Here is a 27,979-nt window from a genome sequence, read left to right as displayed (position 1 = left end):
TTTTGCTATGCTTAAGCTTTCTCTAAAAAAAAGCAGTTAAAATTAGGACTCTTGTGTGGTTTAAATTAGAAAGTAGACTAAACAACACTAGTGGATGTGAGTGGAGGACACAGAAGCACTATTTTAATGAGCAGTAATTAAGGAGAAAAATAGGTGCAAACCACACCCATTTCACAGAACCAAACGTTTTTATTTAATTAAATGTATTTTACCATTATATTACCATTAGTTATGTTTCTGTATTTAAAACATCATTTGGAAGGCTGAATATTTGTAATCTTTATATCCAATTTTCCAATGAACATATAAAACAAATTAACAGATTAATTGTGCTGAGATGACATAAATAGTAATACTAATACTTTACTGTGTCGCACTTATTTGTTAAGAGGAAGTCATTAAATGACAGTTATGTTTTATGAAGCATTGCATTACAGCCAAGCAAGTGAAGTATAGTGTGACTTTTAAACCTAAAAATACGAAGCAATCTGAAAGAAGCAGAAGAGCTGGTCTCATTCAGAACAGGCATATAGAATAAAGGGCATGGCCTCCATTTGACAGATTATAAAAATGTTTAATGAAAGAAACTATCAAACAATTCAAAGCAGATCTTTATTCTATAATTACTTTAATTTGTGCTGCAAATTAAATGACTCCAAATAGAAAGATCACCAATCAGGATCAAATATGTTTGTATTTTTACAGCAGAAGATCTAATTCTGACTCTTCTAAATTTACTGTTTGCATTCTTTTTTGGATCCTTTAATATGAATTCCACTGTGGAGGCATTTGATGGTTATTTCTTGACTGTGAACCTTATCAAGCATGCTGTTTTTTTCCCAATATGAATGCTTATACCTGGGATCCACAACTTACAAAGACTTAGGTATATTATTTATGATTATATACATACAACATATAAATGTGGGACAAACCTGGGCCAAATCTGGCATTTACTAGTGCCTCATATACTACATGGAATGTGGAATTATGGCCCAGAATCGGTGGGCCAGATTGCCCAGAATTAGATTCAGCTGCCGGTAATTTTAGACTAGGTTTAGTAAAGTTAAACCAGTTATTGAGTGGTGGGTCAGTTCTGATGCTGCCCTCTCACATCTGTAACAAACTGTTGTATAAATGAATACTGCAATACTGTTGGATACTGGAATAATAATTATTTTTTTAATAATAGTTTAAATTTAATCTATGCATAATTGTAAAAAAAAGTACCTATTTTTGGAGCTACCATTTAAAGATGGGCCACACTAGTATTCTTACTGTGTTTATATTTGCAGTTTATATGCATGCTCTAAATATTCTGCATAATATTTAAAATGGCTTTTTTAAGCATATTGGGGACATTATCAGTATTTAAAGAGCATTGATCCAACTGTACCTTTAATTACAAACATTGTAATAAGCCATGTTTAATTGAAAGGTGTACAGCAAATATGTAATAAAAATCACTGTGTTTTAAATAGAGTGGCAGTTTTTAAGAATATGCCACTGATGATCCATTTTGTCTGGGTGTCTTTAAATATTGTGATATAATATTTTTACCATATTGTCCACCTCAGTGTATTTGTCCAGATATCAGGGGTAACCACAACACAGATGCTTCTGAAAATGATTATTTGCATTTTTGCAAATAATTGAATTTCTTTTTTGCATTTTGTAGGTGAGTGTTCTGACCACGCTGGAGCGGCGCTTCAACCTGCAGAGCGCTGACGTGGGTGTGATCGCCAGCAGTTTTGAGATTGGCAACCTGGCCCTCATCCTCTTCGTCAGCTACTTCGGTGCTCGAGCTCACCGCCCGCGTCTGATTGGCTGTGGGGGTATTGTGATGGCGCTGGGGGCCCTGCTGTCAGCACTGCCCGAGTTCCTTACCAACCAGTACGAGTACAAGATCATAGACGCGTGGCGCCGGGAAGCGGAACGGGACGTGTGCTCCAACACCTCTCGCACCATGGACGACGAGCTGTGCGGGAACAGGACCAACACCAACATGATGTACCTCCTGCTGATCGGAGCCCAGGTCCTGCTGGGGATCGGAGCCACGCCTGTGCAGCCTCTGGGCGTGTCCTACATAGATGATCATGTGAGGCGGAAAGACTCCTCGCTCTATATCGGTGAGTGCAGTTTATCTGTTCCTGACTGGTGATTTTAGTAGCTTTTTGGATTTTTTATTCAGGCACTAAACAAGAGCCACAGACGCTGAGATCCAGGTTATATAAGTATCAAGTGATTATTTATAAATAGATAAAAAAAAAAAGTTTTTTGTTACCTAATGGCTCATGATCATCAAGAATTCAGCATAAAAGTGTTGATCTAAAATAGATCTGCACTGAAAAAAGGGCTTTTGAGTGGCTGTTTTTTTCACATAGAGAAAATATAATGGTATGACAGATTAATTACGCTTGCATCTGAATGCATAGTGTTGATCAACCATCTAAATGAGCTTTTCTTGATACTTTTTTTCAAATACAGTCTAATTTTTGTGTGTTAACATTTCTACACAGAAGATATGATATGCCATGGTCATGCCCACAACTAATTTCATTGGCCACTGATGGTTTGGGCTTAAGAGTGCCTTTTTTGTTTATTGCATACTTAATGCATAAATCACACAGTTGATTTCCTATTTGGCACCTGGCACCATTTGTTTGCATACCGGTCTTGTCCAGGCTGTGTATACCTGAAATGTAGTACATGTTAAAGGCTATAAGAGCAAGTTACTACTTATTCTGCAAGCTTTCTACATTTTCATTAAACATAACTTTATTATGTGCAAATGATGTACATACATTTTTTATGTAAATCCAACAGAGTTTTTTGTTCTTAGGGTAATGTCCACACAGAGATTATAAAACTTTGGCATTTGCTGGTTGCATCACATTGATTAGCCAAAATTGTCCAGCGTTATAAAATGTTATACATCTTAGGGATACACAGCTGTACTGGAGTTCATAAGAGCCTCACTGTAGTTTGAGCCAACCACTGTCTTATCATTTTTTTATTTTTAAAACAAGTCAACCAGCAGCTATTGCCATTGGCCAATATGTTAAAAATAGCAAGCTTTGTCCTGTATTTATGTTAATAGATGTAGTGTTAGTAGTATTAACAGCACACAGTGTGTAAATCCCATGATGTGAGTTTATAAAGCCTCATGATGTAGCGTGTGTTCAGTAGCCTTGTATTAAGAGAGCGTTGCTCTTGCTTAACATAGATTGTGGATCTAAATTGTGAATCACTTTTTATACACAAAAAATATTAATCTAGGGATGCACAATGATATCAGAGCTATATCAGTCACATTTTTTTTAATTTATTTTATTATTTTTAATAGATTTATTGTTTTATTTAACCTGTTAATTTTAAAGAAGAGAGGTTAAAGTTGTGATCAGTCTATTTAAGGACAAGTTAGCTAAATAAATGTGAAACCAACATAAATGTGAAGTCACCTTTCATTTTGTTGTTTGAATACAGTTGGTTAAAAGGTCAAATGTAAGTCAGATAATATTGCATTTGTTTATACTGTGGTGTCTAGTATCTCTGTAGTCAAGGTACTGTTTTTGTGTGTAAGCCTGTTCTTTAGATTGTTTTAGGTCTAATGATGCGAGCAGGAGTCATTGGGGACATTTCCTCCTTGAACGTTAAAGAGGTCACATCCTCCAATAATATTTAGATATTTACTTATGATTTAATGTTAAAATTCACAAAATATATGGTAATGAAATATTATTTATTGATGTTTATCGTGCATAGTAAAAAAACTCCTGGTCTTGTTTTTGACTTAAACACTTGATCAATGAAAGTTACTCAGACTTAATGTGTCCTGGTCTTGTTGTTGATTAGGACTTGGACATGGTCTTGGTCCTGAATCTGAGTTGACGTTTCCTCGATTTGGTCTTGGTCTTGACTCAGACTTGATGTGTCCTGGATTTGGTCTTGAGTTAGACTTGATGTGTCCTGGATTTGGTCTTGTCTCAGACTTGATGTGTCTTGGTCTAGGTCTTGAATCAGACATGATGGGTCCTTGATTTGGTCTTGAATCAGACTTGATGTGTCCTGGATTTGGTCTTGTCTCAGACTTGATGTGTCCTGGATTTGGTCTTGTCTCAGACTTGATGTGTCTTGCTCTAGGTCTTGAATCAGATTTGATGTGTCCTGGATTTGGTCTTGAATCAGACTTGATGTGTCCTGGTCTTGACTCAGACTTGATGTGTCCTGGTTTAGGTTTTGACTCAGACTTGATGTGTCCTGGTCTTGGTCTTGAATCAGACCTGATGTGTCCTGGTCTAGATCTTGACTTAGACTTGATGTGTACTGGGCTTGGTCTTGAATCAGACTTGATGTGTCCTGGTCTTGACTCAGACTTGATGTGTCCTGGTCTGGGTCTTGACTCAGACTTGATGTGTCCTGGTCTTGTCTCAAACTTAATGTGTCCTGGTTTAGGTCTTGACTCAGACTTGATGTGTCCTGGTCTAGGTCTTGACTCAGACTTGATGTGTCCTGGTTTAGGTCTTGTCTCAGACTTGATGTGATGCTTTTCGTTTTCACTCAGATTTAATGCGCCCTGGTCAAGGTCTTGATTAGGAATTGACATGTCCTGGTCTTCGTCTTGACTCTGTTTAGACTAGAATGCAGGGCCATGCATTTGCTGAGCATTGGCTGGGCGTGGGAATTTGTGTTTGGGTCGTCTCATACCAGTAGAAACTGTTTTTTTGTTAACAAATATTAACACAAGGTGGTCAGATTCTAATGAAACATCTTTGGGTAAAGTCTCCATCTCTTTCTTCAACCAACCGGTCTTATCTTTACATTTTCATCTTACACACATTGGCCATGCTATTCTGGGGAGGAAATTATGCAACCACTAATGCAGGGACTGGTGTTCTGTCCGTTTTCATCTTTTCACAGACATACACAGCATGGCCATGTCTGCAGAATGCGAGGAAGGACATGATTTTTTAACGCTGGACCCATCCCCTGTGTTTATCTCCCCTGAGATATTTTATGGCTTTAGACTCGGATCTGCTTCTCGCGCATTAAGACTATGCTCGGGAAGAGTGTAGCCCGCCGCCTTCGGCTCGCTCACGGCAGCCGCCCACTTTGTAGATTTTAACAGTCACCAAGGTGACAAGTGCAAGACTTTGAGGGGTAATTGGACAGTTCTGGCTGATGCGCTGGCTCCTCTTCCCAGATAATAAGATCCACTCTTATCTCTTATTTTAAAAGCAGCAATCCTTATCAAAGCACACAGGTTTTCCTGCTTCAGAGAAGCCGTGGGGCTGTGGCCAGTTTCTTTCTGTGCATATCTGTCCTTTGATGAGGAAAAGGAGATGTGTGTGTTTAAAGAGATAACACCTTGAGTGCTTAGTCCCTGTTTGATGTGTTGTAGAGTCCACAATGAGGACCCGAGAGAAATGGACCGTGAGATTAGGCTTTAAATCATTCTGGAGATGTCAGGTTTTTTTTTTTTTGTTTCCTTTTTTTTGTGTTGTGTTCAGTGCGTTGCACTTACTGAACATAAACAGTTGGAATAGATGTAGGCCTGTCATGTAGGGCTGGACAATATGGTAAATATATTTTATGACAATATATATATTTTTGACACACGCAATATGGGTTGCAATACATTTGACCATAGTCAAAGTTAGGGCTGGGACAGTTGATCAATATTGCAATATATTGTATAATTTCAATCGTATCGTATATTATATTGCTACATGGTGTCAAAAACTGACACCAGTAAATCCATAGGAGTTTTTTATCCTCCTTAGTAACACATATGCTGTTGAGTATTTTAGAGAATCATAATATCACATTGCTCAGTACATCATTGTTATTGTAATAATATGTAATAATATAATAATATGTTTCCCACCCCTAGCCTAAATGCAGCAGTAGCCATTCAAAAACTACCAGTGACTTTTATCCTAATATACTACAATTCATCCATTTAAACTGGATTACAATATCCTTTTAATGTGTTCAAAATCAATTTGTCTATATGATAATAAAATATTTTATCATGATATAATATTATATCATCATATTGCCTGCCTCCACTGTAATGATATTGTTTTTTTCTTCATATTGCCTCACTAATGATGGCGATAAATGCTGTTCTTGTCACCCTTTTAAAGACTAGTACACAGTATAAAAAAACATGCAGCAAAACAAAGACAAACGGATTCAATAATAGTGTTTTTTCCAGAATCCATTACCATTCTGAACTCACATCTGCACTGGTTTTATAGTCTAACCCCCTAACTCCCGAAATTCTTTATTATTTTATAATAATTTGTAATTAATTATTTGAAAAATACTGTGCAATAAGCATACTGTATGTTATACTGTAGATGCACATAGCTATCTTTGTGCATGTCCGCACTGTGAAAGGAATAGCTTTTGACCTCATGGTATACTAACAATAAAAAGCTATAAAAAGCATTTATTAATTCCCTGTTTCATATCCTAAATAAATGAAACAGACATTCAAATAAAAACACTGTTCTTAAAGAAAGTTGAAAAACAATAATTTTCACATGAATGGGTCCTCCTCAGTAAGTAAAACATAAATGGCATGAATACTGAGGTCAGCTGAACTATTGAGGTGAGTTTCATGTATTGTATGATAATTTGATGAGAATTTTTGTGAACGGCTTAAACAGTTGGAATTTTTCGTCATTGCCAGAAAAAGAGTGTAAAGCAGTCTGAGAAAAATGCAGAAGAAAGTGCAGTTTACAGTAGGCAGAATGTAGTGGGAGTGAAAGATCTCTTCAGTGCATGTTTTTGAAGCCCCTCGCCTCTCCCACTGTGAGATTTCATTTCTTTCCTCTCTGGCTGTTTTCCTGCTTCTGTTTCCAAAACCTCGGTTGCTTTTATGGTGCGCAGAAGTAACAGACTGTGTATCTGAAGCCGTTTGGGGCGAGAAAACTGCAGTGTTTTCCACTCTGGACAAAAAGAAACTTACATGCGTCTTAGAATTTGGAAATTTGGCAAGGTCCAGCAGTGATTCAGAGCTGCCCTCTCCTGATAAACAGCATGGCAGAGCAGGGCAGGGAAAACAAGCAGCATTGCGTCGGAGAACAATGTCGTACTGAGCGCTAGTACACACCCAGCTGATCGTACTAATCCCCGTGCTGCAGGCCGGTCATGCGCTTGCGGCCGCGTGAATGGGCCAGATTGTTCAGGCATCACCAGTGCTTATTTCTCGTACAGATAAAATGTGTTCAGTGGGAGCGGGTGCACAATTGCTCCTTCTCTAAAGTGGTTAGTAAGTGTAATTATTTTAATTAAAGACATGGAAAGCATAAGTATTGCTTGAAAACAAGGGTTTGAACAATGGCGTGACTGTGCCTCTAGGTCACAATAAATATAAAAAAGTTGCTACAAATTTAGTACAGAATGTTAAATGCTGTGAAGCGACATTGTTCATTCAAAGAAAATGGCTTTGCTTATCAAATTGACGGCATAAAGAAGCTCATTTGTTTGTCATTTCTTTAAGTGCTTTATTGTGGAACATATCATATTGATAATAGTCAGCAGGGTAGTCTGCTTTAATCAAGACAACTGATCTGCTGCCGTCTTGTTGCTTATTTATGCAGCATACACACAATTGTGTGTGGTAGGTGTGGCACAGTGGATAACACCACCATCTGATGTGGGACACTGGGGTTCAATTCCCGGTCTGGGTGACTATAAAAATCCTTGGGCAAGACTCCTCACATTACATTGTCCCACTTCTGTATATGGAATAAGCTTGTACATTGCTCTGGATAAGAGTGTCAGCTAAATGCTGTAAATGTGACTGTTTACACAGATATTATGGGTGTGTTCTTTTATCATGATTTTTCATGATTGTTTATGGTTTTTGTCAGTCAAAAGTCAGGAGTGGGCAAAATGACAGAATTTTATTGTATTGTAATAAATCATGTATAAATCAAGATACCGTATTTTTTGCACTATAAGGTGCATTTAGGTCTATTTTCATACATAAAGCTCACCGGATTATAAGGCACATTATGTAACACTAGTAAGGAACAAGGGTGCCACCATGTTTTCCTTCTAATTCAGCAACCCAACACCGAGACCGCTAGCACTTTGCGTGGTTAGCAGATAATGCTAATGCTGCCCCAATCTCTGTGCTTGGAGAACTAAACTGAAACTCCTGTATTACGCTGTTCTTCAGCAGAGTAGCTTTACTGCTCCTTACAACCTGACTGGTAAAATTCATGCACCGAGTAATAAGGCTCACTAAGAATTTTTGGGAAAATTATAGGAATTTATTTATTTATTGCCTAAAAGCTGAATACATTGTCAACACAGATATGAATTTATTGCCATTTCTTTTATTACAAATGATACAAAATGTTTAGTGCTCTTTAATTACATTTAATTGCAGCAAATTAATACAGACAGTATGTATAATTGTGGAAGAGTATTTGTACATGGGATTTCAGTATGGGAGAGTATATTTTATATAACCTTTAGCTATTGTTTGATTTTATCTGCATGTCAGGATATAACAGTACATATTGTGCATTGTGAAAATGTTTTCAAATATCATGCTGTAATATTTGTAACACTTTGCCCTGCTCTAACCGGACAACACGAAACGAGCAGCTACTTCTGTTGTTTCCAACTGAACTGAACAAAGTCTTTGTCTGAATCACAGTTATGGTGCAGGAAGGATTCTCAGAAGGCAGGTGACAGTAATGCGGTGTAATGGTTTGTAAAGCTTCATTTCCAGGTACAGATCTCTGGTGACCATCAGGATGTCACCTCAACCTTTTTGACTGTAATTTTCAGTAACTTTTGGATGGCACTTCTCTGTCTGAACTCAGGAAAACTCAGACATTGTAATTGGGATTAATGTCCCGGGCCTCCAGTTATCAGCTGTAATGGATGGACTCCTGCTAGCCACAGTGGCTCTTCATGTTTAATGACTGTAATGGGCCTCGTCTCCATGTCTGTGATTGCTGCTCTGCCTCTTGCTGCATGGCCTTTGTGTCAAGCCATTCTCACCCCACGCCATGCCCTCGTCGGTAGCTTCACAACCTTTCCATCACGTCCCACTCACGATCGTTTTAGGAGAAAACTGCTGCCGAACAGTCTGTGTTCTCAGAGCAGAGCCTCAGCGTTACGTCGTTTTCTGGTGAGATGTTCATATCTCTGGAAGGATAATGGTGAAAAGGTTCCAGTGTTCCAGTGATTCATGCAGCATTGTTCAGACTCAGATTGTGCTAAAATATGGGATGTGAAGTAGGTTTTGTCTTAATTTGAAGCGGGTCTGGTAAAGCAGCTGAGTGTGGAGCTTTTAGGGAAATAAGCCAGTGCTGAAGATGATGCACATGGTAGTACCAGGAGTAGCAGTGGGCGATATGGCACTAAAATATTATCCCAATATTTCAGTTTTTTTTTTGCAATAATATATATATATATATTTAATATATTTTTGGCGATGTGACAAAACATTAAATAAAAAAAATACACTACTGCAACAAAAAATTAACAAAGAGTCTGTCTTCAGCAGCCACAAACAGCAGTGCGAAATAAGTGTGAATTATCACCTAAACCACTAGTGATTTATCTTTAGCCATCTTTAAACAAGTTTATATAGCAGGTGGAGCCAGTCTATGATCAGATTAGATGCAGATATATCTTAAAAGCTTCAATATTCAAATCTGCATTTTATATATTTGTATTTAATGTAGACAACTTTTGATAAATTTGAAACATTTAATAGCATAATTCATAATATTCATAATAATTCATAATAATTAGAATTTTAAATTGTTTTTTTTTTTTAACATGTGACATGGTAAAATTTGCTGTTGAAAAATACATTTCAAAATAACACATTGTTTTAAACTTTCTGATTTAAAGTATTCGCATCTGTGAATCTATTTTATTTAAAATACGGGTTTAGGACAGAAATCTTATCTCAGAAATTAATCTGCTAGATAGATTTGAATTCATGGATCAGAAAATGTATTTTAATTTATTTATAAATCTATGCATTTTTTTTTTTTTCATTTTTAGCCACATGCTGCTTAGCGCAATCATTACACACTTGTGACATTGTGGATCAAGAAACGTTAAATGCACAATTATGAATGGGAATGTCACATCCTTTTTGCACCCACCATCAGGCCTTACTTAAACTCTTATTCTTAAACTTTAATTTACTTCACTGTGTTTTGAGTATTTAGACTACTGGCCAAAACACTGACAGAGGCAGGCCCACATACCTCCCCCACAATCTCCCCACTTTTTCTGTTTTTTCTGTTTTACCTGCATAAAGTTTTGTAACCTTTCACAAACAGGTAAACCAGCTGTTTTCCAGCTGAAAGAATCAAGCTGTACAGGTTTAGAATAGTAACATTGGCCCGACCAAAAGACTGACTGCATTGCTCTGTGTAGATTTTGCTCGTATGTAATTTTAGCAGCAATACTGAGGTGTATTTGGGATTAGAATAGCAGATCTGGGGTAATTTCATAATTAGAATAGCACAGCTCAAGTAAATTCATGATTTAAAAAAAATGCACTGCATAAGTAAATTCATAATTAAAATAGCACTGCTGGCTGAGGTATATGTATTGTGCATTGTTGGTTTGTCTGCTGGGATAATTTTTTTTAAGTGTAAATCTATTAAATAATAAATTAATAAATAGTTTAAAATTGTAGTTTTGTAATGTAGTTTTTCTTTAAAAGGGAAAACAATATAAATGTATGCTATTTATATAAATTTATTCAATGGTGAATAAGTGGCAAAATGAATGAAAATAACCTGCTAAAAAACATGTTTGGGTTTCAATATTCTGTAAAATCTTTAACTTTGTTAGGTTCTGGTTTCGACATCTGTAACATACGACGGCGTTTTAGGGCCATACAAAAAATAAATAAAAACTGTTCACTTCGAGAATAAAGTCGTAATATTACGAGAATAAAGACGTAATATTACGAGAATAAAGTCGTAATATTACGAGATTAAAGTCGTAATATTATGAGATTAAAGTCGTAATATTACGAGAATAAATTCGTAGTATTTTAAGGGAAATGTAGTTCTAACTGCGTGGGTTGCCCTTTAAGAGCGGAGCACTGAAAGGGGCATTTTCCGCTCATTATCTGTTACAGGGCTAATCGCCATTTATCTATTATGTATTATCTACATTTATAACCTGCAGATTATTAATGTAGTGTTATAATTAGATAATACAGTGTCCAGATTTTCCCATAGCCGAGCCTTCAGCACCCCTGCCGCGAAAATCCTCCCGTGCGGGGAGAGCGTGCGCTGCGGCGCGGACATTTCCTGCCTTTTAGTTGGGTTTTTGTGAACAAAGGAACAGAAATAAAGTAAATTCCAGTCATGAATAAAGAAAATAAACCTGATGCAGGATGACTGTGTGTTAATCTATATCAAAATCAAATATACTGTGAAGTGTACGTGACATGCACGTCAATTATCTCAACAATGTGGAATTGTGTTCATTAATTTTCTTATTTTCAACAAACAAGAAGTATACATTATATACATATACTATTAAAAGACTTTGGTCCAACTGGACATTGTAAAAATGAGGAAATAACGATAATATAAAAATTATGTAATGCAGTGACACTTGTCTATGAATTGGTCATATAGAGCTGCTTTAAATCTGTAACACTATATACAATTAAAATAGCTGACTTAAAATAATATTAGAATGTTTTAAGATGTTTATTTGAAGGGGCAGTTTATAATATAATTTGTATCGATTTGATAATTTATTCCAGTACCTAAAAATGTGCTTTAAAAGTGACCAAATGTAATTGTATGATGTAGATGTAGACATTAATATCAAGAAACTACACTAAAGACAGTTATCCTGTTCATACAACTAATTTGTATGTCTAATATAAATTACACTTGAATGCAAATTAAATGTAAATTAAACCATTTAAACACATTATTTTCTGATACACCCTTACAAATCAAAACTGTACATAAACCGTGTAATCACAGATACTGTTTCTTCTCCATAGTGAAACGGCGTGACCAAGGTCTTTAAGTTTCCCATATGGTCACCTTTCACAGGTATATAATGATGGAAACACAAAATTGCATTTCATGTATAACATATGCTGTTTCTATATCTGATAAAATAGACTAAAGATCTGCACATTGTCAAATCACAGTGTCCTCCTTAAGAAACAAGTCACATGCCTCATATAAAATACATAGAATTTGTTAAAGCTATATTTTCGGAATTATGTGTTTATTAAATTATTTAACCAGGTTTAAAACGTGGAGGCTGACTGAGTGTATAATACTAAAAGTATTGCAGGGTTTTGTGTAAGGTTATATCAGTTTGTAAGGTAGACTATCTACTAGGAAATATTAAGAATATTTTAATATGAATTATGTTTATTTAATTAATATATGTTAGCTCTATATTAGTTATTGAGAAATTAATAAACACATTTCCACATTGCATAACTTTGACACGCATATCATGTTTCACAGTATATTTGATCTTGACAGCACAGAGACAATCATCAGTAAAATGTTTATTGTCTTTATTCATGACTGGAATTTACTTTATTTCTGTTCCTTTGGTCACAAAAAACAAACTAAAAGGCAGGAAATGTCCGCGCAGCAGCGCACGCTCTCCCCACACGCGGCAGGGGTGCTGAAGGCTCGGCTATGCCACCATGGGAAAATCTGGACACTGTATTATCTAATTGCAACACTACATTAATAATCTGCAGGTTATAAATGTAGATAATAAATAATAGATAAATGGCGATTAGCCCTGTAACAGATAATGAGCGGAAAATGCCCCTTTCAGTGCTCCGCTCTTAAAGGGCAACCCACGCAGTTAGAACTACATTTCCCTTAAAATACTATGACTTTATTCTCATAATATTGTGACCTTATTCTTGTAATATTACGACTTTAATCTCGTAATATTACGACTTTATTCTCGTAATATTACGTCTTTAATCTCGTAATATTACGACTTTATTCTCGTAATATTACAACTTTATTCTCGAAGTGAACAGTTTTTATTTATTTTTTGTATGGCCCTAAAACGCCGTCGTAGTAACACTAACAGTTGTGTACTGTATCTTTTTGGAGGGTGAATGCAGAAAATGCTGTTTTTAATGCTTTTCTATTCACCCTAATACATGTAAGTAAAGTGCATTCTGATCTGAGCTTGCTGGCTGCATTCTGTCTGAGGAGAAGATAAATTCATTAATTTCTGTCTCTGTGTAAGTAAACAGTAATGTTTATTTTACTGTATGTGTTTATAGGTTTTATAGTCGTAGTTTATAAACCTGTTTATGTGCAGTTGATGTTGTACAGTATATCTGACTGGTTCGTATGGAAGCATCACATCACTGAAAGGTCAGCTTCTTAGTAGCCGCCCTGGGGAAGAGCACTGTAGGCGTGGAGGCGTAATTACGTGGAGTGGTTGGAATGCTAACCAGCCAGCCGTGAGGTGGGTCTGAGCAGCACATGCATACCACACAGCCTTATAGCAAAAACAACTCCCACAGGGCGAGCCTGGCCTTTCCGTCTTCCTTACTGTAAACCTCCCAGGAGTGGCTGGCCTGTGCCAAGCGCCTCTGAGAAGCCAGCGCGCAGAGCTGCGCTATTAGTCTAGCGTTTAGCTCGCCTTCTCTGATTCTTGTATGAAGCAGTAGCGCGTGTGTAACGCAGAGTTAGTAGCTGTTCCCGGCGGACTCTTTTTGATGTAGTCGCTGTGAATTCTCGGCAGCCTGATGTGTGCGCAGGATCTGATTTAAAATCTCTCATTATGAGGGGACGGCGATTGGTTTTTGGCGGGGCTACATAATGCTCAAAGCGCAGATAAACAAAGCCTTGAGGAGATTATTTTGTTTTCCTTGTCTAGACGTTTCAGCATGCTTTTGGAGCCAAAGGAAATAGACGCAATCGGAAGGCGAGCGTCAACAAGGACTTGGTTCCCAGCACTTTTCACTGGCCTTTTCAGTTGATTTCTATTTCTGCCATTTCCCAAGAGACCTCGGGTGACAAAAATATGCAGCAGAGACAAGAAAGCAAGACAAGCATGGACTCATGACAGTACTCAGCAGTACAGCATTGCTCTATTGTTTGAATTAGGGCTGTCAATATTAACATGTTAAAGCAGGCAGTTAATCTGAAAACTGAAAACACAATAATTTTTTCAAATTTTATTTCAGATTTTTTTTTTCATTTTCCTCCCAGTTTACAAGGCCAGTTACCCAACTCACTCATTAGGACTCCCCCTATCACAAGTGATGCTCCAACACCAGCTCACAGACGCATTGTGCTGCAGACATCAGCCTTTGGGGTGAGGGTACCATCCAGTAGCCAATGGCAAGCTACATGAACAGGATTCAAACCAGCAATCTCTTACTGTTGACTTCAAAAGTTAGACTACCTTTTATTTATGCTAAAGTTTATGCTATTTCTCTCTCTCTCTCTCTCTCTCTCTCTCTCTCTCTCTCACACACACACACACATTTGCATGGTCATGCACACACAAACACAAACACACACAGCTGATGGCACATTTTCACTTTCCAACATTTATTTCCTCTATTAAAACTTTAAATTAAACTCAGTAACTCAGCACATTGCAATATTCTACTTTAAAAAAGCATCAAAACTACCCTGAGATATTATAGTACAGTAAAAAAAAAAGGATCTAGTCTTTCAGGTGTAAAACACACTACACCATTTTTACTGTTCTCCTCCCAAAAAATACAGTTCAGTAAAAAAGATTATCATGATTTTATTCATGATTTAGTCACAGAATATTGTTCTGATTAATATAATTATTATTTTTTAAGGAATCAGCACCAATAATACAAAATAATACAAAAGTTTTTCCAACACAGATTCTTTTATTCACATTTAAATACCCATTATTATAAAATGCTTAGTCTTAAGGACTAAAATGATCATGAACATAGTTCTGTTGTGATTAATTTGATTCTTTTTTTGTATTATTGATTTACACCACTAGTGAAATGCTATTATCAAAAGGGACAGTTACATTTGTACAAGATCTTTACATTTATAACCTGCTAGAGGGAATCTCTAATAACTTGTATGTGACAGTGATTTTATATTTTGCACTTTTCTCTAACTGAAATATAAGGAAGTTTTTTTGCACCATGTTTAATATAAAAGCTGCTGTAGGGTTGCAGGTAGCTGCTTGCCATTCCTAAAAAATAGCTAAATTAAACTGACAAAATGAGAATAAAACTGACCTTTTCTGTTTTGTATTTGAGATTTGTTCCTATATTTGAACAATAGCTATTTTTTTGTCACAGTATCACCCAGCCCTACAGTACACTGACAATGCCCAACTAGTTAGCAGTATTTAACAAGCTTGTTCAGTGTATAGTGTCTGGTAACACAAATGCCAAAAAGTGCACTCTGCACTTGGCACTTGCACTCCGCCTAGCCCCGACAGCTGCCTCAAGGTGGCTATTAAAACATAATTTCCCTGATTACATACTGTAAATGCACTTGGGGGACAGATGCTTTTCACATGCTCTGATCATGCTGATGTAAACCACAATACAGAGTATTTAAATAACAACCCATAGTAGCATAGTAGATGAAGTGAAAACAAATCCCTCTTTTGATATTTGCCTGACAAACCAGCCGCCTCTTCCTGAACTCTGAAGTTTGTGTACAAGCTGGCGCCGTAGCTGCGACAGCAGGAGCAGACGAGGGGAAGAATGCCCTGTCTGTTCCAGTCTCTGGCTGGTCCGCTCTGGGCAGACTCGGGCCGGGCTCCCACGCAGCCTGCTCTGGGCCCCGTCACCCAGCCAAAGCAAAGCAGAAATGACAGATCAGTGGCTGATGGAGGCAGCCGAGACAAAGGTCCCTCTTTCTTCTGCTGCAGCGCTGGAGGCAGGACAAGTGCCTGCTTCTGGTAAACACGGGCCAAAATCGTGTTCCTCAGCCCTAAGTATGGATTTTGACCCAAGACTAAAATATTGAAGTCATTCTTAGTAAAGTTTTTGACCCAAGTTAGCACCCACTGTCTTTCCTACACATTGACAATCCAACAATCTCATTAACTATGCAGGACAAAGTTTTATGTGTAACAAAAACCCATAAGTGGTTCTGCAGTATAATAAATGCATTATACTTTATACTGTTTCAATTCATAATGACAGAAAAAAAATCAACTCACTTTATTGTGGTAGTGTGCAGTTTGAGGCACAGCCTCTATTCTAAGTGGGTGTGGCCATTTTTCATGTTGCATTAACACATCAAATTATTCAAATAGAAAAAGCTTATAATCTACATCATATATACATATATAATCGATAGCACCTTCCAGCAACCCTCAAATTTATTTAACAGCCATTTTAAAAAATGTAGTGTTTTTATAGTTATTATAAAAGTTGTGTAAATGCTACAGTAGCGAGTGCAGTAACACAATCTGTTCCAGCCTTGCTTTACTACAGACAAAGGCTTTGTAAATTGTCATTTTTATGCATCAATTTCCAAAGCTCAGCTTTTTTTAACAAAATAAAAGTTCATTTTTCATTAACTTTAGTATACTTTTAAGTTCATTGGATTTTGTACCATTTCAGGTTATTCAATTGGCCTGAGGAGCTTAAATGGCAAAAGAAAATGAACAAAATGGGGGTGTTCTAAAACTTTTGACTCTTATACACGATAAAATCTTGAAAGTATATTAAGTCATATGCCTAAATTAGTTCTTTCAGTCTTGCAAAAAAAAAATGTATGTTGGGAAAACACTAAAATGTTTAAAAAATGCCTAGGCCCATATTATAGTTATTGTTGTTGCCTTATTTTTATTTATTTTTTTCAGAATGGTAGCACACACTCGTTAAGAACCAAATTACACAGGGAATTTGCATATGTTCACAAAAATAATCAAGTTTTATTTTTTGGAAGATTGAGAGCATTTTTACTCATCTTAAAAAAAAAATAAAAAAAAAAAACATAAAAAACTGGGCGGTACGAACAAGAATGTATATCATGCTTTTATTCCTTTAAGATTCTGACAGTTTTAATGTATTTCACAGTGTTTTTATTATTATTTCTGATTCTTTTTTTTATTTTGGCATGACTGGGCTTTTTAGATACTGTACATTTGTGACTTATTCTACTGTTAGGAGTTAAAACATTAGGGCTTTAAATTAAAGGGTTTGATTTAAATAGGATTTACTTTGTCCCACGAAACGACAGAATATATGAAGGAAACAGTGTGTGCATGTACAGAATGTAAACAATAGAACCAGGTCTGCCTGTTCACCGGGCAGGACAGCATGAAGCGAGTGTTTGACTCCACAGAGCTGAGCTACAGCCTCCTCGCTCCAATCCAGGCTGTGTTAGTTTGTTATGGCTAACATTAGAAAATAAAACCAGAAAAATCCCTAACCAGCAATAAATACAAGTAATAGTGACCATAAATGATATTTAGATTTTTCCTCAGTGTGATGGAAAGTATGTATAAGTTTTAATTTGCGTCTACAAATATAAATAATTCCCTTAAGGTTAGTTTATCACACATTCCAGTACTACATGTTTGTAGCCCACACCAATTATTGATCTACTTTTAAACTTTGGAAACTTTTGTTCCACTTCGAGCCTCATTGCCTGTGCCTGTAGAGATTTGGTGGTGATGGATGTGGTTTTGCTGCAGTAGCTTAGTGACCTCAAACAGATCCTCGAGAGACACGTCAACTCACCCTCGCCGCTAAAACGTTCCGACTGCCCCACTCTGCCTTCAGCCAGGCGTACTCGTATAATCTACTTAAACTCGGCACATGTAATGTCGTCTTGAAGGATTAGATGCTAAATGGGTTCTTCCATCGGTCCGATAAGCTGCGCGTCCAAAGCGTGTCTGTTTGTTTTCTTCGGTGAACGGCCTGACCCGTCATCCCGCGCCGCAGGGGTTGAATAACGGGGACTGCGGCCCTCCTCTCTCTGGCAAACCCATTCCCCAGGATCACCCTGACAGCCTCCTGTCAGCACCTGAATCATTGCTCCAGATAGATGTAGCCCACCTTCCCCACAAATCTGCCTCGAGTGCAGTGACTAAGTCTATTTTTATAATGAGTGGCAGGCAGAATACAGAGAGACACTGGCTGGCAGGTGCAGTAGAGGAAACTCTGGTCACGTGTGAAGAGAAAGCAGTGTTAAGATGATTATGTGGACGCTCACGTTCAAAGCCTGAGAAAAGACAAAGAGGAGAAAACAAGGCCTAAACTAAAAGGAACTCAGAAAAGCGACAGACGCTGGTAACATTTGTTAAGTCCAAATGAAATTAGCATTGGGTAACATGATTTGATCCAGATCAGCTGGCATCACTCTTACTTAATCCCATCACTGGCTAATCACACAGCACAAATCCTGTGTAATTGATAGAGACTTCTCTGTTCTCCAAATACCTCGCACTCCAGGACCTTAAAGTTCCTTCAGAATAACACTCTGATTTAATTTGTTAATGAGTTTAGTTTTAGTTTCGGTCGCACTGTGTCCTGTGCTATTTAAATGCCCGTTTCATATCGTCAAAAATTAAAGTCTTATTCCTGATCTTTTTTATTTAGTTGGGTTCAAGCTTTGTTGCACTATGATGAGAATCACAAATGTAAGCAAAAAAGTGGGATTAGGATGGAGCTGTATTATAAGTACTAATCGCACATTAGTACACTGCTCAAAAAAATAAAGGGAACACTCAAATAACACATCCTAGATCTGAATGAATGAAATATTCTCATTGAATACTTTGTTCTGTACAAAGTTGAATGTGCTGACAACAAAATCACACAAAAATAATCAATGGAAATCAAATTTATTAACCAATGGAGGCCTGGATTTGGAGCCACACACAAAATTAAAGTGAAAAAACACACTACAGGCTGATCCAACTTTAATGTAATGTCCTTAAAACAAGTCAAAATGAGGCTCAGTATTGTGTGTGGCCTACACGTGCCTGTATGACCTCCCTACAACGCCTGGGCATGCTCCTGATGAGGTGGCGGATGGTCTCCTGAGGGATCTCCTCCCAGACCTGGACTAAAGCATCCGCCAACTCCTGGACAGTCTGTGGTGCAACGTGACGTTGGTGGATGGAGCGAGACATGATGTCCCAGATGTGCTCAATCGGATTCAGGTCTGGGGAACGGGCGGGCCAGTCCATAGCTTCAATGCCTTCATCTTGCAGGAACTGCTGACACACTCCAGCCACATGAGGTCTAGCATTGTCCTGCATTAGGAGGAACCCAGGGCCAACCGCACCAGCATACGGTCTCAAAAGGGGTCTGAGGATCTCATCTCGGTACCTAATGGCAGTCAGGCTACCTCTGGTGAGCACATGGAGGGCTGTGCGGCCCTCCAAAGAAATGCCACCCCACACCATTACTGACCCACTGCCAAACCGGTCATGCTGAAGGATGTTGCAGGCAGCAGACCGCTCTCCATGGCGTCTCCAGACTCTGTCACGTCTGTCATGTGCTCAGTGTGAACCTGCTTTCATCTGTGAAGAGCACAAGGCGCCAGTGGCGAATTTGCCAATCCTGGTGTTCTCTGGCAAATGCCAAGCGTCCTGCACGGTGTTGCGCTGTGAGCACAACCCCCATCTGTGGACGTCGGGCCCTCATACCATCCTCATGGAGTCGGTTTCTAACCGTTTGTGCAGACACATGCACATTTGTGGCCTGCTGGAGGTCATTTTGCAGGGCTCTGGCAGTGCTCCTCCTGTTCCTTCTTGCACAAAGGCGGAGGTAGCGGTCCTGCTGCTGGGTTGTTGCCCTCCTACGGCCTCCTCCACGTCTCCTGGTGTACTGGCCTGTCCCCTGGTAGCGCCTCCAGCCTCTGGACACTACGCTGACAGACACAGCAAACCTTCTTGCCACAGCTCGCATTGATGTGCCATCCTGGATGAGCTGCACTACCTGAGCCACTTGTGTGGGTTGTAGAGTCCGTCTCATGCTACCACGAGTGTGAAAGAACCACCAACATTCAAAACTGACCAAAACATCAGCCAGACAGCATAGGTTCTGAGAAGTGGTCTGTGGTCCCCACCTGCAGAACCACTCCTTTATTGAGTGTGTCTTGCTAATTGCCAATAATTTCCACCTGTTGTCTATTCCATTTGCACAACAGCAGGTGAAATTGATTGTCAATCAGTGTTGCTTCCTAAGTGGACAGTTTAATTTCACAGAAGTTTGATTTACTTGGAGTTATATTGTGTTATTTGAGTGTTCCCTTTATTTTTTTGAGCAGTGTAATATAGGCTACTGATTTCTGTGTGTAAGGGAGACCATGCTCTATTTCCATTTAAGAATATTTGTTATAGGTTACACAGTCCAATTTCTGTTATTTAGCTCTGAACAGATACACAGTATCAGAATGTGGCATGTGTAGCACTCAGACTGCTTCAAATCTCTTTTAAGTACTACCCAATCTCACCATGCCACCATGTGGTGTACAATTGCCCGGAGCCACTGTTTAAGGCTGTTTCTCTTCTGATGTCAGCTTTCTTTGTTTTGCCCTTTTTATGTGTGTGATTTATTTCATTTTTGTGTTTATTACATTCAGTAAAAACTCCCAGCTACAAGGTATAAACGGAGGGCAGTATATAAATGAAGTTGTAATATGTTGTGTGATAAACCACCGTAGTGCTCCCCAGCCTGCTTGGAACATTGTTGTCTGAGGGCCATGTTTGACCAGCCGTGAGTAAGTGACAAATGGGGCAATGAATCTGTCTCTGCGGCCTGAGACCAGACCATGCACTGTGAAAATTTTGACTTCAGACAAGAGAGAGCTCCCGAGGCAGAGCATTTTTCTTCGTTTCAACGACACCAGTGTAGAAATCATATATTTGGTAATTTCCTGTTGTGTCGGCCCAATTGTCTTTGGTCAAAACAATAGAACCAACTTTTGCTCTTTTAACTCGAGCCAAGTTTGGCATGGCAGTCAGTGCAGAGCCGTTCCTGTGTTCCTGTGGCCAGTGAGCTGTACCAATCATAGCTGAGCTCCTGTGGAAGTGTGGTCTCCCCCCTAGATGGTGGGCCATCCAGGCCTGATTTCACAAGAAAGGGCATAAGAAGCTGACATTTTGAGAACCTTTGTAAACGGGTCACACCTTAAGCTGAAATGGGTCCGAATGGTTCGGTCTAAATTAGTTTCTCTGATTTTGATATTTATAGGTATCTGTTTGAGTAAAATGAAAATTGTTGTTTTATTCTATAAACTACATCTATAAATATCGTCATTTAGAGCATTTATTCGCAGAAACTTAGAAATGGCAGAAATAATAAAAATAGATGCAGAGCTTTCAGACCTCAAATATTGCAAATAAACAAGTTTATATCCATAAAGTTTTAAGAGTTTAGAAATCAATATTTGGTGAAATAAGCCTGTTTTTTAATCACAGTTTTCATGCATCTTGGCATGTTCTCCTCCACCAGTCTTACACACTGCTTTTGGATAATGTGGATAGTGTGGATATATGTGGATATTTTCTTACACCCCTAAACTTAAGTGTCCATCTTTGCCACAGTGTATCACACTTCCAGCCTTCCAGGCTTTCTTCACTGATCAACATCATCATCATCATCATCATCATCCGAGGGAAAGTGAGAGATAGGAAGCCATGGGAAGACATGACAGCATCTCCTGGTGGGTCTAAGAGCTTCAGCTTAAATAGGTGGCTTTAAGGTGGTATGGGACTATCCGAGGGTGGTCGTCACAACCTCATCATCTCCCTCTGAATCTCCAATCCCCGTGGCCTTGGTAAACCGCCACCGCCTGCCCTTGCTGCAGGAATCTGTTTCACAAGTCCTGTCGCTGCTGATTAAAAAGCGGATTTTTTCTCTTTTTTTAGGCTCCTAGTGGTAAGTGCCGGGGGGATGGGTGGCAGATACACAACACTACATAAGCGGGGTGTTTGCCTGCTTGTCTCCGTCTGTTTTTTTTTCACGACTATTGGATTGAGATGCTCAGTCCCTCCCATGGCACTAGCGCTGCATGCGTGCTGCCCTGCCTGTGCCTCCTTCTGTGAGGATGGATGCAGCTGTCTCAGAGAGCTAGGAGCAGTCTGCGCTGTGAGCCACCACATGGCCTCTGCCTCCTGCTGCCGCAGACCGGCTCTGCACCGCTCTCTTACTGCCGGCGCGAGAACCTTGGCGTTTTGGCCGGCTCGATCAGGTTAGCCTGTCCTTGTGGCCGCTGCTTAAAACCTGCAGATTCACGCCGGCCTCCTGGCATTAGCGTAAATCCCTGGCCTCATTGATTGAGTGGTCTGTAAGCAGTGGCTCTGCGGGCTCCCTGGATTACCCGCTCGCATGTTCAGCACTTTATCCCTGCTTCGATGCTGACGTGGGCCTTAGGGGAAGATTGCTTAATTAAATGGACCAGGATCAATAAGGCTAGGCTGTAATTATTACAAACGATCAGGCGTATGGTCGTATTCTTTGGCAGTCAGGTGTTTGTACTTGGCACAGGCTTCTTTTGCAAGTACGAGTAAAAAAAAAAAAAGGCCCGCAGTGTAACTGTAACCTCATCATTACCAGTGCTGTTCAGAAGGCATTTGAGGAAGCCTGAGTGCTATCGTCTATCAATATAGGTACGCAGATAATAATAGAGTGCTTACGTTTCAAGCCACAATCCACTGTTTATCCACAACGTGAATGAAAGTCGATGGTGCTCATCTACAGTTGGTACAGACAATCAATACGGGTGTGGGATAAATTACTCCCTGTGTCAAGACGTGACACAATATAGTACATCTGCAATTCATGATTAGCCCATCTGTAATGTCTGTGTTGGTGCACTGCCGATTACATCTAAGAGCTGACTCTTTACGTTTGTAGTAGGGCTAAGATTTTCTAGATTTCCACCTCAAACCAAAGCTGCACTATGTGATTTTCCACCGGATTTTAGTCCAGATCTTAAGCAGAGTCTGTGCTGGTTGGCTATCCTAGTCTGCAGATTTTCTGTCAGCTGGAGTCGACAGTTGGGGAGAGTAGTGTTGAGTGTTTGAGAGGTGCAGATTCCAGATTTTTGGCCTCCTGATTATGGCTCAGACCAGTCTGGACATATGAGACATATTTAGACCTGTGACGATGATGATGACTTTAGCAATTTATCAGACAATAAATGGACATGGCCACAAATTTATTTTCATTCATTGAATTTCCCATCTTTGTTCAAATACCAACAAAAGCTTTGATCAGTTTAACCATACATGTAATGGCCAATGCGTTAATTCTGTGTCTCCATGATTTGAAAGGACATAATTCCCTGTCCTTTAAAACCTTGTAATTGTATTATTATGCTATTATGTTATCATAAAAACAGAGGATTTAAATGGTCTCAGAATAAAAATAATATGATTTATCACAATAATTTCAAATCAGAAAAAATATCGTCCAAACCATTTAGTTATTGTGACTGGCCTAAATATGTTTACGTTTTCTCTACCCAACTCTGATTATAACCTGGTAATGTGTACTGATTAGCAACTGATGAGCAAGTCTGAACTAGCGATGCGCTGATACCACATTTTCCAAGTACAATTTTCGCATTCCTTTCATTTGGGTCAGTGCAATTGGTAGTTCAAACAGTAGGCACACTCAAAACTGAGGGTTGAGTATCACTGGCAAGATGGCGAGACAAGCAATGAAAGAAACCCACAAATTTCAGTATTTTACATGTAAAAAAATGCCATGGACATTTTCTTTACAGCAAACATAAAAAGACACTAGTAGTTTGTTTCAGTAGATAGCTAGCTAACTTTCCAGCTCCAGCTTAAATGGTACGAAATACGGCAGAGGCATATAAGGTGGAACAGAAAAATAATAGCTAATAAAATTTAATTTCAGCTTCAGAGGAATTAAGGCACGGACAATAATAATTCATTGCTACACCACCTTCCCCCTTTCTGAAGACATTTGATGCCCTAAAGTTAACTAGTTAACCAGCAGCTAGATTGCTGAACTTTAGCGATCCACTGCTATAGCTATATCTGTATCTGGTGCTTAAAGGGTTATCCCAATTCTTAGGGGGAGGATTTCTCCTATTGCCCTTGTTACACTTAAAACAAGGTCTAGGACACAAAAGAGAATTGGGATTGAGCCTATATCAGCTTTAGTCGTTTAGTATGAGATGTACATTTATTTCATTTGCCATAAAAATCTGCAAAACCCAGTCTGTTTCTAATCTGTTATGGCATTAAAAGTCATGTGGTATACCCAATGCTTTATTGAGACTGAAGCAGCAGCAAACACAGACTAGATATGCTGTAGTCCAAGTGGCTGTATGGTCTGATTCATCTCTGGGTAAATCGAGGCCCAGTCAGTCACCTTGCTGTTACCACCTACACCCCGTTTAGTAGGCCAAGCCACCTGCAGAAAAAGCCACCACCAGCTGTCATCCTTCAGCTTCCTGCTTTTCCCCGGTTCCTTTCACCTGCAGCTGGGTGCTCTCCACACCAGAAACATGGAGGGCCCTTGGCCTGTTCCTCCTGCGCCTGGGCTAGTGCTGATCAGTGTCTTTCAGAGCCCTGCTGTCTCGCCATGTAGCTACACTGAAGGCTCTTTGTATCTTGCAGTTCTGAGCTAGATGGTTGGCATTGGTTGAAATACTACAAGAACATCTTTTAGCTTGTGTCTGTGCCCAGTTTTTGGGTGCAGTTAACTTGTACTTATTCTCACTGGCCATTTTTAATCAGCAACAACAACACGTACCATGTGATAGGTCCCTAAGTTGTGTCAAAAAGCTTAGACTGGATTACTGTGCCATTATATCACTTAAAGCTGTTTTATTGAGTAGGATCCTTTAATTTGGTTTTCCTACGTTTTTGTAAAGGACATGCCTGGTATATCTTTCGAAATCTTTACTGACCCATAGTCCTTTCACCTTAAAAAAGGCAAAAAATGTTATTTGCATTTAATACTATATTTTATAAAGCCTTAGCAGTTAATTGTCTGATAGCATGTGAAATGGGAATGTTACGCTAGGCCTAGGTCATAATAATGACAATATCAGCTAGGTATTTAGGCCTGTCACGATAACAACATTTTCAGGACGATATATTGTCCCAGAAATTATTGCGCTAAACGATAAAATTGTCATTTTAAAATGCCACAGTAAAAAATGTTTTTTTTTGCCTCTGGGCTCCCCAAAGGAGCTATAAGACAATGTGCAACAGTAATAATATAGTAGCATAATAATAAAATTACACCATTTTAACATAAAATTAACTTTTTATTATTAAGAACAGACATTGGGCTTCCAATATAAAAATATTTGAATATCCTAAATAAATAAAACAGGCAGGAGGGGCTCTCTGTAGTCACAAGGTTGTGTGTCTGGTAGTAATGTGGCTACTAGGCAACACACAGTTAATATATACCTACAAAATGTGCCAGGCCAGTATGCTATCTGTACCTGATAAATCACCAGAGAACGCTGCAGCAGGATCTCCACATCAGTGGCTGATTTATTTGCAAACATAGCTGTGCTGTTTTCGCAGCCTCACCGTACAGGAGGACTATCATTAGCAGTGTGAGATTACCATGACCCAGTATTATTGAAATAATTGCTATGATCTGTGCAGAGGAAAATAACCTAGGTCTTTATTTATCAGCAGGGCCTTGCCCCTACTGCTCTGCCTCTCCAAAACAATGAGCACAACCACAGACAGTAATTAATGAGCTCCGGATGTTGGGATTGGGAATATATTTTTGGAAAAAGAGGATCCACATCTAAGTGGTTAAATGTGCTTCTCAGCCCACAATATTAGTCTGTGACTAATTATTTACTGATCATTTACCTCATTTCCCCTCTGGCTCAGATGTAGATACTCTTAAATAAAACTGGAATAAACTCAAGACTGTTGTGATTAGGTCTGTCACGAAAATCATTTTCTTTTTAAATGCTATATTGTCCTAAAAAATAATTGTTATTATTTTTTAACAATATTATTGTAATTTTGAAATATTTAAATGCCACATTATAATCATAATATAATCGCAATTACATATTTTTAAACAGAAGTGAACTTTTAATTTTAAACAATATTTAGACATTGGAATATAAATATTTTAAATATCCTAAATAAATTATACCAAAATAATTAAAAAACAAAACTTTTTTGAAACAAAGTTGTTGTACCTACTCAATTACATGTGCTTTCCTTGATAAAAAAAAAACACAGAACCACTGCTTCAGCATGATTGCCATGTGATTTAACTGCGTAATGTTGCCCTGAAGCAACAAATAAAAAAATACAAGTAGAAAATAAAACACCAAAAATAGGCTTTAAAATAAACTTCTTTACATATTAAAATATTTAGGGGAAAGTGTAATGATCGAATAGGGGTTTGTTGCCTCTGACTTAGAGGGCAACACCATGCCATAGAGGGCTAACAGCATTTTTGTTGAATTATTTTTAGTTTCTGTTCATGTACATGCACTGAAAATGTTGCACTTATTGCTTTTAGTTTATTTTTAGTTTTTTTTTTTATGTTTTATTATTTTTTTAATAAATTATTTTATACAAAATGGCTTTTGGTAAGTTTGTGTTGTTTACACAACATGCTAAAGTGTACAGATTCTTTAGAATTTACTGAATGTTATTTATACTAAATAAAACATGAATTCATTCATTATGCTGCAGTATTACGCTATAGTATGCTGTAGTGTTATATCTTTATATCGCCAAGAATATCGCTATAGCAAAAATGCCCTGAAATATTGTGATATTATTTTAGGGCCATTTCGTCCCTCACTTTTATTAATGTGTGCTGCAGTCACTGGGTAAGACAGCGAGTTCCTATATTGTTCGATATTGTGTGGCTGCATAAGGTGCTACGCAGTGTGTGTGGCTCCACTGCAGTGGTCTGTGCAACCTCAGCTCTTTTTTCTAGCTCCACTGTTTTCTGCAGGCATGGATCCTCAAGAGAGAGAGAGGGAGAGAGAGAGGGAGAAAGAGAGAGAAAGGGACTGTGTGAAAGGCTGGGAACGTATACACAAACACAGATCTGTGTCTGGCTTTTAACGGGGGAGGGGAAGTTTACCCCTGCCAGCCATTTTCCTTAAATGGCTTAAATGGTCCCATTTTATGGTTTACTCCAGGCCATGTAGCACCATCTTTGCCTGGAATGCTCATATAAACGCTGCAATCGGAAGCGCTGTAAAACTAAGAGCTGCGTTTTCCTCTTCCTGTCCTGTATGAGGGTTGAGCCATTTAGAGATACTTTAAAAGAGCTCATCATGGAGAGCTCGTCCCTTTAATATTTCTGTCTCTCGCACTGTTTTAGGTCATCCATCTTCAGGCCTTACATTGGCCTACATTCAAGCTCACTTATCCTACTTATCTCTGCATACAGTAATAATAACAATGGCTAAAGCATTGCAGCACAAATGTAATGTGCTGTTTGCACAAGCTTTCCTCTATCCTCTAAACCGTTCGAGCAACAGCAAAGTTCTGTACTGCATTGAACACCCCCTTTTTCCCTCATTTTATTTCGTCATTTAGTGGAAGTTGCTCAGACTACCATTAACGGACACTGTGCTGCTGCATTACACCGTGCATGTTAGCATGACGCAGCTACAGCTATAGGTGGTTTGCCATACAGCCTCATAATTGTAGTAATAATAATAGTGAAGCTGCTGTGCCCTGGGCTGTGACCTCACAGCAGCTCAGGTCATTCATCATTGGTGTCTTTAATCATAGCATTGCTGTTCAAGGACTACAGATAACAAGGCTGTAGGTTGGCTGAGGATTGGAATCATCCCCATTAGGGGTGAGAGATATGGCCCTAAAATAATATCACGATATTTCATGGTATTTTCGAGATAACAATATGAAAAAAACATGTTACACAGAATAGACTACTGCAACAAAATTCAAATTGTATTTTACTATTGCATATGATATAATATGGCACACTCCTAACAGGGATATTTAATAA

At 38.6% G+C, this 27,979-nt stretch overlaps 1 protein-coding gene across 1 annotated transcript in view; it reads left to right on the top strand.

Moving 5' to 3' along the window:
- Positions 1-27,979, top strand: part of slco3a1a (solute carrier organic anion transporter family member 3A1a) — an 83,351-nt gene that overhangs the window by 17,459 nt on the left and 37,913 nt on the right. Inside the window, exon 2 of the mRNA XM_007254473.4 lies at positions 1,679-2,129. Coding sequence (XP_007254535.3) covers positions 1,679-2,129 — 451 coding nt within the window. The remainder of the gene's footprint in view (positions 1-1,678; positions 2,130-27,979) is intronic.

Source organism: Astyanax mexicanus, chromosome 9 (assembly GCF_023375975.1).
Source record: "Astyanax mexicanus isolate ESR-SI-001 chromosome 9, AstMex3_surface, whole genome shotgun sequence".
NCBI classification, from domain to species: Eukaryota; Metazoa; Chordata; class Actinopteri; order Characiformes; family Acestrorhamphidae; genus Astyanax; species Astyanax mexicanus.
The sequence above is the reverse complement of the archived record's forward strand: the minus strand, read 5'-3'. Positions and strand labels throughout refer to the sequence as shown.